The sequence below is a fragment of the Balaenoptera musculus genome, chromosome 7 (assembly GCF_009873245.2).
Source record: "Balaenoptera musculus isolate JJ_BM4_2016_0621 chromosome 7, mBalMus1.pri.v3, whole genome shotgun sequence".
Taxonomy (NCBI): domain Eukaryota; kingdom Metazoa; phylum Chordata; class Mammalia; order Artiodactyla; family Balaenopteridae; genus Balaenoptera; species Balaenoptera musculus.
In genome coordinates, this window is record NC_045791.1 from 48,298,693 (window position 1) to 48,315,456 (window position 16,764).

General features: G+C 35.3%; 1 protein-coding gene across 2 annotated transcripts in view; it reads right to left on the minus strand.

Moving 5' to 3' along the window:
* Positions 1-3,498: 3,498 nt before the first annotated feature.
* SCN7A (sodium voltage-gated channel alpha subunit 7) overlaps positions 3,499-16,764 on the minus strand; it is a 76,678-nt gene continuing 63,412 nt past the window's right edge. For both annotated transcript variants that reach the window (XM_036858901.1, XM_036858900.1), the window contains exons 20-25: positions 13,046-13,324; positions 12,223-12,276; positions 11,326-11,463; positions 9,682-9,786; positions 9,091-9,361; positions 3,499-6,414 (exon numbers count right to left, since the gene is read on the minus strand). In XM_036858901.1, coding sequence (XP_036714796.1) covers positions 5,360-6,414; positions 9,091-9,361; positions 9,682-9,786; positions 11,326-11,463; positions 12,223-12,276; positions 13,046-13,324 — 1,902 coding nt within the window. In that variant the 3' untranslated portion in view covers positions 3,499-5,359. The remainder of the gene's footprint in view (positions 6,415-9,090; positions 9,362-9,681; positions 9,787-11,325; positions 11,464-12,222; positions 12,277-13,045; positions 13,325-16,764) is intronic.

Consider the following 16,764-nt stretch of genomic DNA (forward strand, 5'->3'; position numbering starts at 1 on the left):
TTCCAAGAAGCTGAGTAGATGCCAAACAGGATAAACACAAAGAAATCCATGCCAAAGCTCTACCCAGTTAAAAAATTTGAAAACTAAAAATTAAAAATTATTGAAAGCAGCTGTAAGGAGATGACATTTTACCTACAGTGGAATGAATACCAATGCAAATGACAATGGATTTCTTATGTGAGGTTATGGAAGCCAGAAATGGCACAATATTCTTCAGGCAAAAAACTGTCAACCACAAATTCTATATCCTATGAATTTATCCTTCAGGAATGAAAGAGAAATAAAAACATTCTCAGAGGAAGAAAAGCTAGAAGAATTTGTTACTAGCAGACATAGTCTTTCTAAAAATTTAGTAATATATTCTGTTTAACTCAATATATCAAAACGCTATCATTTCAACTTGCAATAAATATATATTAAATATAAAAATATTAAAGAGAAATAAACTCTCTTACTTTTAAAGATTGGCTAAGGAAAATTCTTCAAACAGAAAATAATTGATAAAAGAAGGAATGATGGAGCGTCAGGAAGAAAGAAGAAGTAATGCAAAGAGCAGAAATATGGACTCATACAAGGGACTGTTCTTTTCCTTATGAGTTTTAAAACCATATTTGATGACTGGAACAAAAATTGTAGTGCCTTCTGATTCCCAAGACAATAATATTTTCAAATGGGGAAGACAAAGAGACAAATGAGAGTGAGGTTTCCACGCTTCACTAAAAGTGGTAAAACGCTTTATATTAGACTGTATAATTTGTAGATTGATAGATATATAGATAAGTAGATATAGTAATACTCAGAACAAGCACTACCAAAAATATACAAAGAGATATATTTAAAAGCACTATGAATAAATCCAGATGGAATCCTAAAATATGTTCAGAATTGTGCAGGAAGGTAAGAAAAGAGAACCAGAGACATGAGACTGGAGGAAACAAATAGAAAACAAATAATAAATGACAACCTTAAATGTTAACATATCAATAATTACCTTAAATGTAATTGATCTAAATATACCAGTAAAAAGTAGATTAAAAAATGTGACCCAGCCATATAATGATTATAAGAAACCCACTTCAAATTCAGGGACATATGTCTATTGGAAGTAAAAGAATGAAAACAAGGAAGATTTCCCTCACCAATGGGCAGGCATCATCCAGTTCATTTAAGGTCCAAATAGAACAAAAAGATGGAGGAAGGATGAATTCTCTCTCTGTTCTTGAGCTGGGACATCTATATTCTCCTGCTCTTGGACACTGGAGCTCCTGGTTCCAGGGCCTTTAGATTCAGATTTTGGGACTTACACCATTGTCCCTCCCCAGTTCTTAGGCCTTTGGCCTTGGACTGGGAGCTACCCCATGGCTTCCCTGGTTCTCAGGCCTTTGGATGTGGACAGAATTGTACTGCCATCTTTCCTGGTTCTCAAGCTTGCACATGGCATATCTCAGATTCTCTAATTGTGTGAACCAATTCCCATAATAATAAATCTCCTCTTATATATCTCTATGTATCTAATAAATCTCCTCATATATCTCTATGTATCCTATTAGTTCTGTTTCTCTGGAGAAGCTTGACTAATACCTTTTTAAGGATAAAGACAACTTTATCTCTAAATTACTGTGCCTAGGAGATGCTCAACAGTTTTTTATGAAAGATAGTAAGAAGAAGGGAAGAATGGTGATGAAATTTTGTATGAATGGGGACCCTGAACTTATGGGTCATTTGAAGACGTTACCTTCATTTGGTCTAGACTAGAATCCAGGAGTAAGGGTGTTGTGCCACCTGGATGGTTAATAGAGTAGATAGCTGGAGTTGAGAGAAAATCCTGTGAGCTAATTTGTAATTCTGAAGTCAGTGAAGATAAGAGGTTCACTTACAGATGAGGAGAAGAGTAGGTGTCTGACCCTGACAGTTTTAGGTTACCTAACATAAAGATGAAAACCCCCACCGGTAGAGTGAAGCCTCAGTCATCCACTGCGGCATGTTACTGAGTGTTAGAGTTGAGAATGTGGACCTGGAATTTATTGAAAGGAGCAGTTAAAGGAGGAGAGGGTTCAAGAACCAAAGGGCAAAATAAAGCATGTCTGGGAAGGCATTCAGAGTGCCCAGAGTAATTCTGCTCCAGTTTCTATTCCATCTCTGCTGTGAAAATTTTATCCTATTGTTGATTCCTCTCTCTCTCTTTATTGTCTAGCTTGAATAACTAGTAGCTGGAACCTTAGGTCTCATCTCCATGATGAACTCCTCTCCTTAAAATTGTCTCTGTGTTGAATACAGTTACCTTTTTCTCTAACTGATAAAATCTTTCTTTTTCTTCAGGGGCTCATTTTATTAATATCACCTGTAATTTCTAATGTAGAATCCATCATTCCTTCCTGTATATATATATTACAGGTTATATGAAATAGTATAAAAATTACCATATATTATATATCCAGCTGAATAGTTATGTTTCCCCTGGTAGCCAATAAATTCTTTAGTCTCATATTTCTCTTTGTATGTATCTATGTGTATATGTATGTATATCTATCCAGGCTCTCGGTTTATCTCTAGTATCTAGCATTCAATAAATGTTGAATGAAAAAAACTTCTGTAGTTTTATCCCTTGTGCCTTTCCTTTTTCCAGAAGTGGTCATAACTTTTAAAATTCCTTCCGCGGGGGTGGGGTGTGGGCAGTGGTGGTGGAGAGGGCTGGAGGTTGGGGAGAGAAGGAGAGAGGGAGAAAGGGAAAGAGAGAGGGAGAGAGAGGGGTGGGGGAGAGGGCAAGAGGAGAGGGAGGGAAGAAGATTCGTTATCTCTGCACAAAAATATAATTTATCTTAAACTTCCTTTGTCTTTACCCAGGTCATTTATTACTAGACAGTTGTCATACAGAGTGGTTAGCTATTCAGGCTCTGAAACTAGCCCTGGTTTGCATTCCTGGCCGTGTTAATTACAAGTTCTGTGTCATATAAAAGCCCTTATAACCCTTCTAAGCCTGAGTATTTTCATCTATAAAATGAGAATTATCATTGCTTCATGAGTTGTGAATGCTGAGTTCATGCATGATAAATACTTAGCACAAGGCTGGGCTTAACAGTCTGCTCAATAAATGGTAGCTATTTCCAACATTTGAAAAACCATTTTAAAGTGAATTATATTTATTAAAGAAGCAGAAAGAAAAATTTTAAAGAAGCAGGTATTGATAAATATTAGCATACCAATAAATTTAATTTCAGCATTATCTTCCATATAGCAACTTCTAAAAATATGGAGATATATCTAGTAAACTTCGGATTTTGCTAAGAGGAGTGCTTTTTACATTTTGTCAGTTTGTAAGGGTCTCTGGCAAGCTTACTAATATTTATTTTACAAAATTAAATTAATCCAAAGGAAGCAAAAATATTTCCAGTTTTGAACTTTGAACCTGAATGAATAAGCTTTAATATAAGGCTCATTTTAAAAAGTTCTTATTACACAAAGTTGCCAACCTAATTTACGAAAGAAAAAAACCAAAGCTTACCTTGGTTAACAAGTTGTATTTACTATTTTCTTTAGTATCTAAAAAGTAAAATATATTGTAATATTTGCTAAAAATAATTCTTTACGTAGTTTTTGGAAGGTTAGTGGCAAACATGATTTACAATTAAAAGATATCATTTTCGAACTAAAATCAGTTCATAGTCTTTATGGAATTTACAGAAGCAAGCTTAGATTCAGTTTAAATATTTGAAGCAGTTTTCACATTAAAGCATTTCCAAGAAATAGAAAATTGAGAAGCTTAAATAAAGCACCAGCTGTCACCATGTCACCAAATTAACACTGATTCCTCACTGGTCCCCATCACATGATGGAGAACAGGAGGAGAGAGGGAAGGAACACTTACAGTAAGAAACAACCCTGAAATTACATTTGCTTAGGGGATCCCCCAAAGGCATCTTGGTCAGGTTAATACATTTCTGAGGAGCAGAAATAGATTATAATAGTTAAGGCTCAATCAAGATCATGCATTTATAATAAAATACGATTACTGATATTTAAGTGATATTGAATGTCATACAACATAGTTAAAGCTTGTCATTAAGTCATCAGTATACATATTTTCTTTCTGAATCCTTTAGGACTTTGTAGGCACACTGAAATCAATCTTCATACAAATAGAATAAATATCTGAATCTCAAATTACAGGGATGCAAGAGACTGCATTTTATGATTACATCAAAACAACTATCTGTGCCTATCTTTTAAAAATAATTTTACTAGTGAAAATTAATGCTTAGGATTTTAAAGTTTTTCAAACATAAAACATTTTACATAGTAATTATGTATGTGATGAAATAAACATGAAACAAAACAGAAAACTTGGAAAGATAAATGAGAAAGTGGAAACTAACTTGCATACACTAATGTTATAAAACACCATGAGCAACAAACTCACACTTTGATCTCCTAGTTCAGAGTCCACACAGTTTTAGTGATCATTTTCTTTCTCAAAGTTATAAAAATCCATGAAGTGCAGTGGAAAGTACTACAAAGTGGCCACTGTTTCCCAATGAGAAATGAGAAAAATTAGAAAATGTAAGCTGTAACTGTAGTTCCCTTTATGCTGACTGTTCTAGGAACCCATTCTCTTAAAGAGAGAATGGTCCTTAGCTGGAACTAGCCAGAAAGATGAGAAACCAGGAATCCAAGAACAATGAAACATTAATTCACAAACCAAAAATAAATAAAACCAAAACAATCAAAAACAAAACCTAGGCTCTAATCAATCTTTTTCAAAAGTGGTTTGAATCAGCCCAAGAGTCTCTTTGATTAATCTCAAAGACACTTTCTAAGAACTGCCTTTCCTCTTCCCTTGATTGGTATCGGTCTAGGCAAGTTTATGATTTAATGGCCTGTAGCATTGTACTATTTTTTTAAAATACCATCCTACTTTAAGAAAGTACTTGTTTATTTGTAATTAAGTCCCATTAGTAGTGACTTGAATCCCATCAAGTTAAAGTAGACATAAAATGTATAAGTAAGCTCCTTTGGCTACTAATTTCTGCTACTACCTCCCCCAACCCTCCAGAAGAAGCACACACCATATAAGCCATATAGAGAAAACAAGTATTGGATTATTAAACAACAGTTTTAACCCAATTTAACTCTGCAGTAATATCAAGGGGTTGTCTTGGTCAGACTGAATATACAGGGGTAAAAGTGAATTGGACATGGGATCTTGTGAGCACAAGCTTATCTTCCATGGGTTGTAAACAATTCATTTTTAAGTGAAATCTTTAGTTTCTCTGATCTTTGCTTTTATTTCTGATCTAAACTTTTAACATTTGGGGAATATGTAAAGAAGGTGAAAAGGTAGTAAGTGGGATTAGATCTGGCTTTAAATAGTTGACTTTCCCTCAGTTTTGTCAAAATATGAATCTTCTTTGATAGCCTGAACTTCCACGTCCCCATCTATCATACGAATATCTGATGTTTTTTTGTCATTTTGCCTTAAACGGTAACTTTCATAAGCACGCTGAATGATGGTTGCTGAGACTACCTCTTGTTTTCGTTTCAGAGTAGTTGTAATTGGCTCATATGTGATCTTAAAAGGGTTGGCTAACGTAAATCCAGATTCCATCTCTGAAAGAACTTTCTCCATGCTCACATCTTTACTCATAACTCTCTTTGTTAAAGCGAGTAAGATGTCAAGGCAATGAATTCTGTCCCCAACAGCCATGGGAAGATCCATAGCAACGATCTGGCCCTTGTTTGGTTTTGCCATTAGAAGAGGAGGATCAAGAGCAGCTGCGAAGTCTGAAAGCTTGCTAGAGTCTATATACTGGGTTCTGTCAGGATCAAACCTCTTCCATACCTGAAAAAATTTCCTAAAATCATCTTTACTCAATGTCTTGGCTTTTTTTTTAGAAGCAATATTTAAAAACTCCATGACAACAACAATGTACATGTTTACAATGATCAGCCACGATATGAGGATGTAACTGACAAAATAAACAATCCCAACAAAGGGGTTACCACAGTCTCCTCTAACCTGAGTCCCAGGGTTAATTTTATCAGGATCACAGTCAGACCATTTACTGTTGAAAATTGCATTGAGCATCTCGTCCCAACCAGCAAAGACTGTAACTTGGAAAAGACAGAGCATACTGCTGCCAAAGGTTTCAAAGTTGGACACGTCATTAATTCCAGCTTCCTTTTTAACATAGGCAAAATTGTACATTCCAAAGATGGCGTAGACAAACATGATCAGGAAGATAAGGAGACTGATGTTCAACAATGCGGGGAGGGACAGCATCAAAGGAAGCAGCAGATCATGGAACATCTTTGGTCCTTTCTCAGGACGCAGGATGTGGATGATCCGTGAGAGAAGTATCAGTTGCACAAGGGAAGGAGGTACAAGGTAATATCCCACCATCAGAGGCAGAAATAGTCCTTGGTGTAGAAAAAGATAAATCAGGCAATACAATTATTTAGAGGAATATAAATTATTTTACACTTCTTTGGTTTTCTTCTATATGTTAAGGTAATTAATCCTTCCCGTATAACATTTAGCACATACTGAAAGTCTGGGTTAGCCAAATACTAATTGTGGCAATGCTCAGAGTGTCTAACAAAATTCGGAAGAGAATTATTTCTACCATCATTTTCAGAGTATTACAGATCAAGCACTTCTGGAGTCACAGATGGCATGAATTCATAATATACGGCAGTAGTCATATTTTTTTTTCCTGATTGCAGTTAGATCAAGAAATTTAATTCAACCCAACCTTTATTGGATACCTAATAAAGGTGTCAAGAAAATATGTGAAGATGAGTGACATGACTCCTATCCTCAAAGACCATATAACCTAGGGAGTAGAGGTAGACATTTAAACTAACTATAATGCAAGGCAGAAAGACCTATTGGATAAACATAGTTTAAAAAATATTTCATATTCAGTGATCACAGATTATAATTTGATTTATTGACTTCATAAATAGTATCTGGGACCTTAGGAGCTTTAAATGTGAATTGAATAAATGAGTTTTCGCCAAGAACTTTTCTTTCTGGCAATGGTGGGAGGATGAGGGCACTATGAGAGGGAGATATATAACTATAAAGCAAGGTGAAATTATAATTACCATAAAAAACATAAGGGATGCTCTCTGAAAGTACTGGAGAGGGTGTGGTTCATTCTGAGTTGAGAAGGTGGAGAAGGGGAAAATCCCATGAAACTTCTAAATGAGATGGTATGTTTGCTGAATCTGGAAGGATCATGTCTCACATTTCTGTTAATTTGGTCACTGTCAATGATGGCATTCTCCCTGACGTTCTATCTTACATATACCCTCATTTCCACAGTGCTTTAGTGAACTTTCTACTCTGACTCAAATGTTCATTTCTCCTCAATCTCTCAAACCCTTCCATTATGCAGGAGGTTTTCCTACTTAACTATAAACACATTTTTACTTCTTCATCACTAAATTTTCTTCACTTCCTTTCTTATCTAAAATCTGACTCTATCTTGAGGACACTATTTCCCTTGCAACACTCTCAAGCACAGATAACTCACTCTTTCCCATTCCACATTTCACAGGGTAGAAAGATGGAACAAGCAAGCATCTTTCCCTCTTTCCAATGTGATTTCTAGATACTTTTCCTTCACATTAATTTTATAAACAAAAAAGAAATTTTTCACAGTTTGTGGACCATGACATTCAACTATACCATCTCCTACCATTCCTTGGTTCTATGATTTATTCATTCCCCCTCGTTCATATTCATTGGAGACTTTGGTACATGGCTCACTGTCACCCTTTCCACCCCAGCACCTACCATCAACAACCCATTGAAAGGCTAGCCCTCCAGTATTTGGCTTTCTTAAATTTTAATAATCTCCATCATTTTACTGTAGACACACCCATCTATGGCCACATTCTGCACCCAGGATACCTGACCTTCTGAGATCTCTAATTCGAACATCTTTATCTCGGACTGCAATCTCCTCTCCTTCTAGCTGTCTGATTCAGTAACTCTCATTTCAGTCTCATGGGGCTCTTTAATTCTGTTTTCCTCTGTTTTCTTCCTATCAGCCCTTTCCTGACTTTACATACTTTTCTAGCAAGCTTCTTGTACTTGTCTATCAATATTAGCTGCACTGCCTCTACTACCAGCTGATGAATGAATTTTCTGGGAGCACAACTGAGCAGTTTATCTACATTTTTCACTACTGACTGCATAGAATAGTACTTGACAATAACATTAAATATTGTTTCTACTCTTATGGAGATAACATTCTAGTATGTGTCTTATGGGAGGCAGACAATAAACAAACTTTTCTCTGCCTAAAACACTTTTATCCTAGATTCTTGGCTACCTCCTTATCCAATAGGTCTCTATTTAGATTTTTGCTTCTTCCGTAAAGTTTTCTCTGATCTCTACTTACTGATTAGGTGCTCCTCGCTCTGCTGTGCTGCTGTGGCACCCCATGCTTCTTCCCTTATCATAACCTTAATAGCACAACATTAAAATGTACTGTTTAATTGTCTGCATCCCTTGATAGATTATAAACTATGTATATACAGGAATTATGCCTACTTTGTTTGTAACTGAATTCTTTGCACACAGCATAATACATATTCACAAAGAGGGTAATCAAGTATATTTGTTAAATATAGGACTGGGATCTCCAGAGTAAGAGAAAACTTGTAACAAATTCATTAAACCCTAAAACTCTAGTGTTGTGAAAGTAGCAAACAGCTTTAGAGATTAGAGGAAAGGGAACAATAATGAGTTTGAAAGGTTATATCATGCTAAAACATAAAGGTCCGTCTAGTGTCATCTTAGAAAAATAATGTATGTGATATACTGAAGGGGTAATTAAGCATTTATCTGGTGGTCTGTGAAGTCAAGTCTATGTATTAATTCAGAAAGTATTTTAAATATCTTATATCTGTCAGGCATGTGTACATGTATGAATGTAAAAATGTAAGGCATTCCTGCTGGAAATAAAAAGGATCCCTACCTGTTTTGCTTATTAAGAGACTATATCTCAGGAGATGTTTACTCTAAGAGCTTGCCTGAATTAGTATTATTACAAATGAAAATCTGACTAAACAAAATCTTACCTGTAATAGAGAAAACAACCACCATAAAATCAAAAAGGTTCCATCCATTGGTGAAATAGTTGTAATGGAAAACGACAAGCTTTAGTACACATTCTCCAGTGTACAGTGTAACAAAAACTGAGTTAATCCAGTAGAGAGCAATGTCAATTTTTGGGTTCTGTTCATCACTTTGTATCATAATGGTTATTGCTTGGAAAAATATAAGAACCATGATGATGACATCAAAAACTTGATTTGTTACCAAGTCAAAGACAAATCCTTGGAACTTGTTCTGTGTGTAAAGAAAAAAGGTGTAATATTTTTATTAATAAGATATTTATACAGACGTATTGTCTTTAGATTTACAGCTTCCCTCCCAGCATAAATAGGAGAATAACTGAAGACTAAGATTTTACCAAGCTATGACTATAGCACAGAGTAAAAGCAAACAAACAGAAAGACCATCAAAAGCTCTTTCAAAGACTATATTTTAAAAATTTTGTCAAAAGCATTTGTTGTTAAGAATTTTAAAAACACATCTTCATTTGTAAGAGAGAATATATAAAGGAAACTTTTTCAGAACTTAAAACAAAAATCTAGATATTTCCTTACTTCTGGGCGAGGTACTGGTTTTTGAGAGACTTCGCACATCAGCTTCTTCAGTGCATGGCATTGTTTCTTCTGTTTTACTGTTATAAAGATATTTGAGCCTCCCAGGTAAAGAAATGAAAGAAAAAGATGTTAAAATCATATTTAATCCAAATTTCATCTTACATTAATATGCGTTTTCGAAAGCTTGGCAATTATTGATTTAATCCTTTAAAAAAGGCTTAACTGCAATGAACTAAATCATGTTTAAACATGTCTGACCTTCTGCACAAAAATTCATACAAAACACAGAGTATACACTGGAACTGATTGATAATCAATTATCTTTTGATGAACTTTCCGATGGGTAGTCAACCTTATTTTAACTTTTTAGTTACTGAGGCCTACCTCTTGTTAGAGACAAAGGAGAAACAGCAGAGGATATCTGGAAAGGTTACTAAGAAAAGTTGAACTAAAAAGCTAAAGGTAAAGCTGGTTTGTACCTTTTAATAATCAGGAAAAAAATAATTGGTCATATATGTGTTTTTTATATGTTCATACATTACTTAATTTTCCAAATACTATTAGAAGATACTTTTCAGTATTATTCAAAAAGCACCAGTGCTTACCTCTTCATAGAAACTTCTAGGGATTATTCGTCTTTGTGTTTCTAGTGTTAATTTCAGTATCTTATACAGAATATGCAAAGTGAATAAGAGGTGAACATTTAATGTGTTAATCTAGGAATTAGGAATTGTTACTGCCCATGTCAGGACTTGCTCACTTAAAATTGACAGGGGTCATCAGTTTGAAGTCCAGAAGCAAATCCTAGGATATTATCCCATTAGGTTGAAATCATTAGGAAGATGAAGCATCCAATTCAATGAATATTTCATTTGACCACTGATCTCTCTAATCCCATCTAATTAGTGCAGACTCAGAGTGGTTTGTTTACCAGATTCTACATGTGGTTAAACTTTGATGACATGGCCAAAGATGGAATTTCAAGATTAAACTCTTCTTTTCTTTGATTTACCACAAGTCATTCCTACACCTAATAGGAAGTACGGCCCTGAGGTTAAAATAAGTGAACTTATATGACTTTTGAGGCATTTGTATTAACAGAAGCCCTGAAGGGAGTCTTTGTGTGGAGATGGCACCAAACATGGGTTGTTAAATTCTGCCTCTGAATTCTCTCTTATGTGTTTCAAGCGCTCCTATTTAGGTCATGTAATTAGGATTTATGACTCCCTCTACTTCTAGCAGAAAAAGCTATTTCAACCAGCAAATATGTCTCTGCTGGTTATGACTCTGAAAGCTTTGAGTATATCAGAGAGTAAAAAAGTGTGGCTTATTTTTCTTGAACATCTTCAGATATTTGTGCAGATGCATAACAATGTTATTTTTCAGCATGTCATTATTTACAAACCTATATACAGAAACATTTGTAATTTTTAACGTTTAAACTTGTCTGTGCTTATTTGAATATAGAAAACAATGTAAAGATGAACATTTCAGCAATATCCATCAATCTGCAGGAACATCAATCATTTTTTTAAAGATAAGTACCAAATAAAAACAATATTAAGCTGAATCCAAAACCAATTATTTGAAGCAGGACATATTTTTTCCCTCGGGCATTGATGAACAAAGAATATTTATACTTATCTTTACTTTATGTTTGTTGAAATTAGCAATAATAGCACCAATCAACATACTCAGAGGAAGAAATAATCCAATGATAATAAAGTCAATAAAGTAACAACACATGTAGATGTTGTCTTCAAAATTAGGCTGCATATCTACCTAAAAGTTAAATTAAAAAATAAGCAAAATAAGGCAGAGCACAGAGGATTTTTAGGGCAGTGAAAATACTCTGTATGATATTATAATGAAGGGTATATGTTATTATACATTTGTCCAAACCCATAGAATGTACAACACTGAGTGAACCCTATGAACTATGAACATTGGGTGATTATGATGTGTAAATGTAGGTTTGTCTTTGGTAAAAAATGTAGCATTGTGGTGAGGAATGTCAATAATGGGGAGGTGTGCATGTGTGAGGGCAGAGGTATATGGGAAATCTCTGTACCTCCCTCTCAATTTTGCTGTAGATCTAAAATTTCTCTGAAAAAATTGTTTTTAAAAATAAAATAAAAAGTGAGAAAATAAGCAAAATATTTATACTGACCTTTTAAGACTTAGAAAATAATTTATGACAAAAAAAATACAACAGTGATACTTGAGGCAATATTTCCTCCTTGTTCTTTGGTGAAGAGATATCATGGCTTTTATTTGAATTTTAAAGTTTATTGCATCGGTTTAATCATTTTTATGATAATCCTTCAAATGGGTCTATTTGGCCTCAACCATTGTATATAATCCTGGAAGGAGTTCATTGTTCATGAAATATTCAATCTGAAATGTACTTAATTTCTATCTAGCATAAGCATTTGCTTTTACCATGTTAATTACTCAATTATTGCTTGTGTCCTGTCCTTGAATTGCAAAAATGACTTTGTGTGAACCTTAACAGTGGCTCTAGGATTATATTGTACTTACACCAACAGAATCAACTGCTGAATTCATAATAGTGATCCATCCATTAAATGTGGCCTGTAAAAATGGCATGTATTTAATTTTTATGGAAATCTTATGTTTTGTGGCAAGTAAAAATTAAAACTCAATCTGTTATTAATACAGTAAAGCATTTGATTAGTAAGGCTGACCACACTTCAATATACTGTGTAATTGAGATCTTTACCACTTTCATTTTTACATTTGTATTGTCTATTAACAACTATTTAAAACTACTTAGCTTAATTGTAGTTAATAACTTAAAATATTTTAAGATAGTATTAATAAAAAGAGAGAGAGAGAGCACTGGTTAGATAGATAGATAAATGGTAAGTAAATACACGCTGCCCAAGTGTCATAGTTAGTTGTAACTGCTGTATATGTGGTTTACTATGACGGAGGTAAGACAGGAATTATTCACCACCTTATATCTGCTAGATATTGGGGGACCAAGTAGCCATTCCTCAAAGCACTAAGTAGAAACAAAATAGCAGTAATCTGAGTTAGATCAAAAATTGTGAACCTATTATCTCATCAGTGGTGGAGGAAATAGCTTTGGCCAGTACCTGTCATTTCCTCCGTTAGTCCTACCTTTATTTCCACTTCCTTCTCCCAACAGAGCAAGGACTATATTTCACTTTTGTCTTTCTAAATGAGCTTACTATAGTATGTCCCATAACATGTATCTGCTAACTAATAATTGCTAAAATAATTTAAAACCAACTTTATTAAGCATCCACATTTTGTCCTTTATGTTCACAAACAATATGAATGAACATGTAATTCACAAATTCAAACATGTACTTACTACTTGAAGCAGTGAAAGAAAACTGATTCCAACATTATCAAAGTTCAGTTTTGCATTCTCCCATGGCATGGATTCATTAAACACAAGGCTTTCACATTGACTTCTATTCATGACTTCAGATACAGGAAACCTTTCTCCACTTGTTGGGTCAATGCATTCATAGAATGTGCCAGCAAATAAGTGTACTCCTATGATGCTAAAAGCCAGCCAGATCATAAGGCAGACCAGAAACACATTCAATGTGGGTAAAGTTGTTTTTACCAAAGCTCTCACTACCACCTGGCATATAAAAAACAAACATGTAAACTTTAGGTAAGAAATGTGAAAGTGTTTTAATTAAATTGGAAATATTTATTAATGTAAGGTCATATTGAAATAACAACAAAAAGGCCATCTTTAAAGATTTAATAGATCACATCTGGTATTTGAATAACCTAAAAAACAAATTTCAGTTAAAAATATATATTAAAGGCCGTGAGCCTGTGCTCTAGTGTCAGACTCAGTGCACCCCGTTACCTCACCACCCACACCTGCCCGGACGGTCCCGTTGCCTCCTGCCTGAGCAACTTCAGTGCTGGCTAATCAGACGAGACCAGCCCCAGGTTGCTGATCTTTCTGGAAAGTTTTAACTGTGGAGGAGAAAGGAAATGTCTTAGCTTTAGAAGATAGGCCTGCCTTGAGGGAGTGGCAGACAGGTTGAGGGGGCTGGATTTCTAATAAGTAGAGAGAGGGTGGAAGAACATAATAGGTCCTGAGGGCTTCTGAACCCCAACTAGGTCAGCCCAGCACAGCTTCACCCAACATGACCCTTGGAAGGGAAGAAGCGAGGCCCTGGTTTATTAAATGTGAGGAATAAAATGCCTGCAGTAGAACTAAAACAATCAGAGTGGTTGATGAAAGAAAGAGAGAGAGAGAAGAGAAGAGAAGAGAAGAAATGAAACGAAAAGAAAAGAAAAGAAGGATTGAGATGTTCGAGTTTTAACAAGCTGCCACACGATGCCCATGTGCTGGTCTTAAGATCACATTTTGGATACTGCGTGGCTGACAGGGTCTTGGTGCTCCGGCCAGGTATCAGGCCTGAGCCTTGGAGGTGAGAGAGCTGAGCTCAGGACATTGGGCCACCAGAGACCTCCTGACCCATGTAATATCAAACGGTGAGAGCTCTCCCAGAGATCTCCATCTCAACGCTAAGACCCAGCTCCACTCAACAACCAGCAAGCTCCAGTCCTGGACACTACATGCCAAACAACTAGCAAGACAGGAATACAACCCCACCCATTAGCAGAGAGGCTGCCTAAAATCATAATAAGTTCACAGACACCCCAAAACAAAACAACAGACGTATTTCTGCCCACCAGAAAGACAAGATCCAGCCTCATCCACCAAAACACGGGCACCAGTCCCCTCCACCAGGAAGCCTACACAACCCACTGAACCAACCTCACCCACTGGGGGCAGACATCAAAAACAACAGGACCTATGAACCTGCAGCCTGTAAAAAGGAGACCCCAAACACAGTAAGTTAAGCAAAATGAGAAGACAGAGAAATACTCAGCAGATGAAGGAGCAAAGTAAAAACCCACCAGACAAAACAAATGAAGAGGAAATAGGCAGTCTACCTGAAAAAGAATTCAGAGTAATGATAGTAAAGATGATCCAAAATCTTGGAAATAGAATGGAGAAAATACAAGAAACATTTCACAAGGACCTAGAAGAACTAAAGAGCAAAGAAACAATGATAAACAACACAATAAATGAAATTAAAAATTCTCTAGAAGGAATCAATAGCAGAATCACTGAGGCAGAAGAATGGATAAGTAACCTGGAATATAAAATACTGGAAATAGTTACAGAGCAGAATAAAGAAAAAAGAATGAAAAGAATTGAGGACAGTCACAGAGACTTCTGGGACAAAATTCAATGCACCAACATTTGAATTATAGGGGCCCTAGAAGAAGAACAGAAAAAGAAAGGGACTGAGAAAATATTTGAAGAGATTATAGTTGAAAACTTCCCTAATACAGGGGAGGAAATAGTCATTCAAGTCCAGGAAGTGCAGAGAGTACCATACAGGATAAATCCAAGGAGAAACACGCCAAGATACATATTAATCAAACTATCAAAAATTAAATACAAAGAAAAAAATATTAAAAACAGCAATGGAAAAGCAACAAATAACATACAAGGGAATCCCCATAAGGTTAACAGCTGATCTTTCAGCAGAAACTCTGCAAGCCAGAAGGGAGTGGCAAGGCATATTTCAAGTGATGAAAGGGAAAAACCTACAACCAAGATTACTCTACCGAGAAAGGATCTCATTCAGATTCAACAGAGAAGTTAAAACTTTTACAGATAAGCAAAAGCTAAGAGAATTCAGCATCACCAAACCAGCTTTACAACAAATGCTAAAGGAACTTCCCTAGGCAGGAAACACAAGAGAAGGAAAAGACCTACAAAAACAAACCTAAAACAATTAAGAAAATGGGAATAGGAACATACATATCAATAATTACCTTAAATGTAAATGGATTAACTGCTCCAACTAGAAGACATAGGCTGGCTGAATGGATACAAAAACAAGACTTGTACATATGCTGTCTACAAGAGACCCACTTCAGACCTAGGGACACATACAGACTGAAAGTGAGGGGTTGGAAAAAGATATTCCATTCAAATGGAAATCAAAAGGAAGCTGGAGTAGTAATTCTCATATCAGACAAAATAGACTTTAAAATAAAGACTATTACAAGAGACAAAGAAGGACACTACATAATGATCAAGGGATCAATCCAAGAAGAAGATATAACAATTGTAAATATTTATGCACCCAACATACGAGCACCTCAATACGCAAGGCAAATGTTAACAGCCATAAAAGGGGAAATCGACAGTAACACAATCATAGTAGGGGACTTTAACACCCCACTTTCACCAATGGACAGATCATCCAAAATGAAGATAAATAAGGAAACACAAGCTTTAAATGACACATTAAACAACATAGACTTAATTGATATTTATAGGACATTCCATCCAAAAACAATAGAATACACTTTCTTCTCAAGTGCTCATGGAACATTCTCCAGGATAGATCATATCTTGGGTCACAAATCAAGCCTCGGTACATTTAAGAAAATTGAAATCATATCAAGTATCTTTTCCAACCACAATGCTATGAGACTAGATATCAATTACAGGAAAAAAAATTGTAAAAAATACAAAAACATGGAGGCTAAACAATAGACTACTAAATAACCAAGACATCAGTGAAGAAATTAAGAGGAAATCAAAAAATACCTAGAAACAAATTACAATGAAAACACGACAGCCCAAAACCTATGGGATGCAGCAAAAGCAGTTCTAAGAGGGAAGTTTATAGCAATATAATCCTACCTCAAGAAACAAGAAAAATGTCAAATAAACAACTTAACCTTACACCTAAAGCAATTAGAGAAAGAAGAACAAAAAGACTCCAAAGTTAGCAGAAGGAAAGAAATCATAAAGATCAGATCAGAAATAAATGAAAAAGAAATGAAGGAAACGATAGCAAAGATCAATAAAACTAAAAACTGGTTCTTTGAGAAGATAAACAAAATTGATAAACCATTAGCCAGACTCATCAAGAAAAAAGGGAAAAGACTCAAATCAACAGAATTAGAAATGAAAAAGGACAAGTAACAACAGAAATACAAAGGATCATGAGAGATTACTACAAGCAA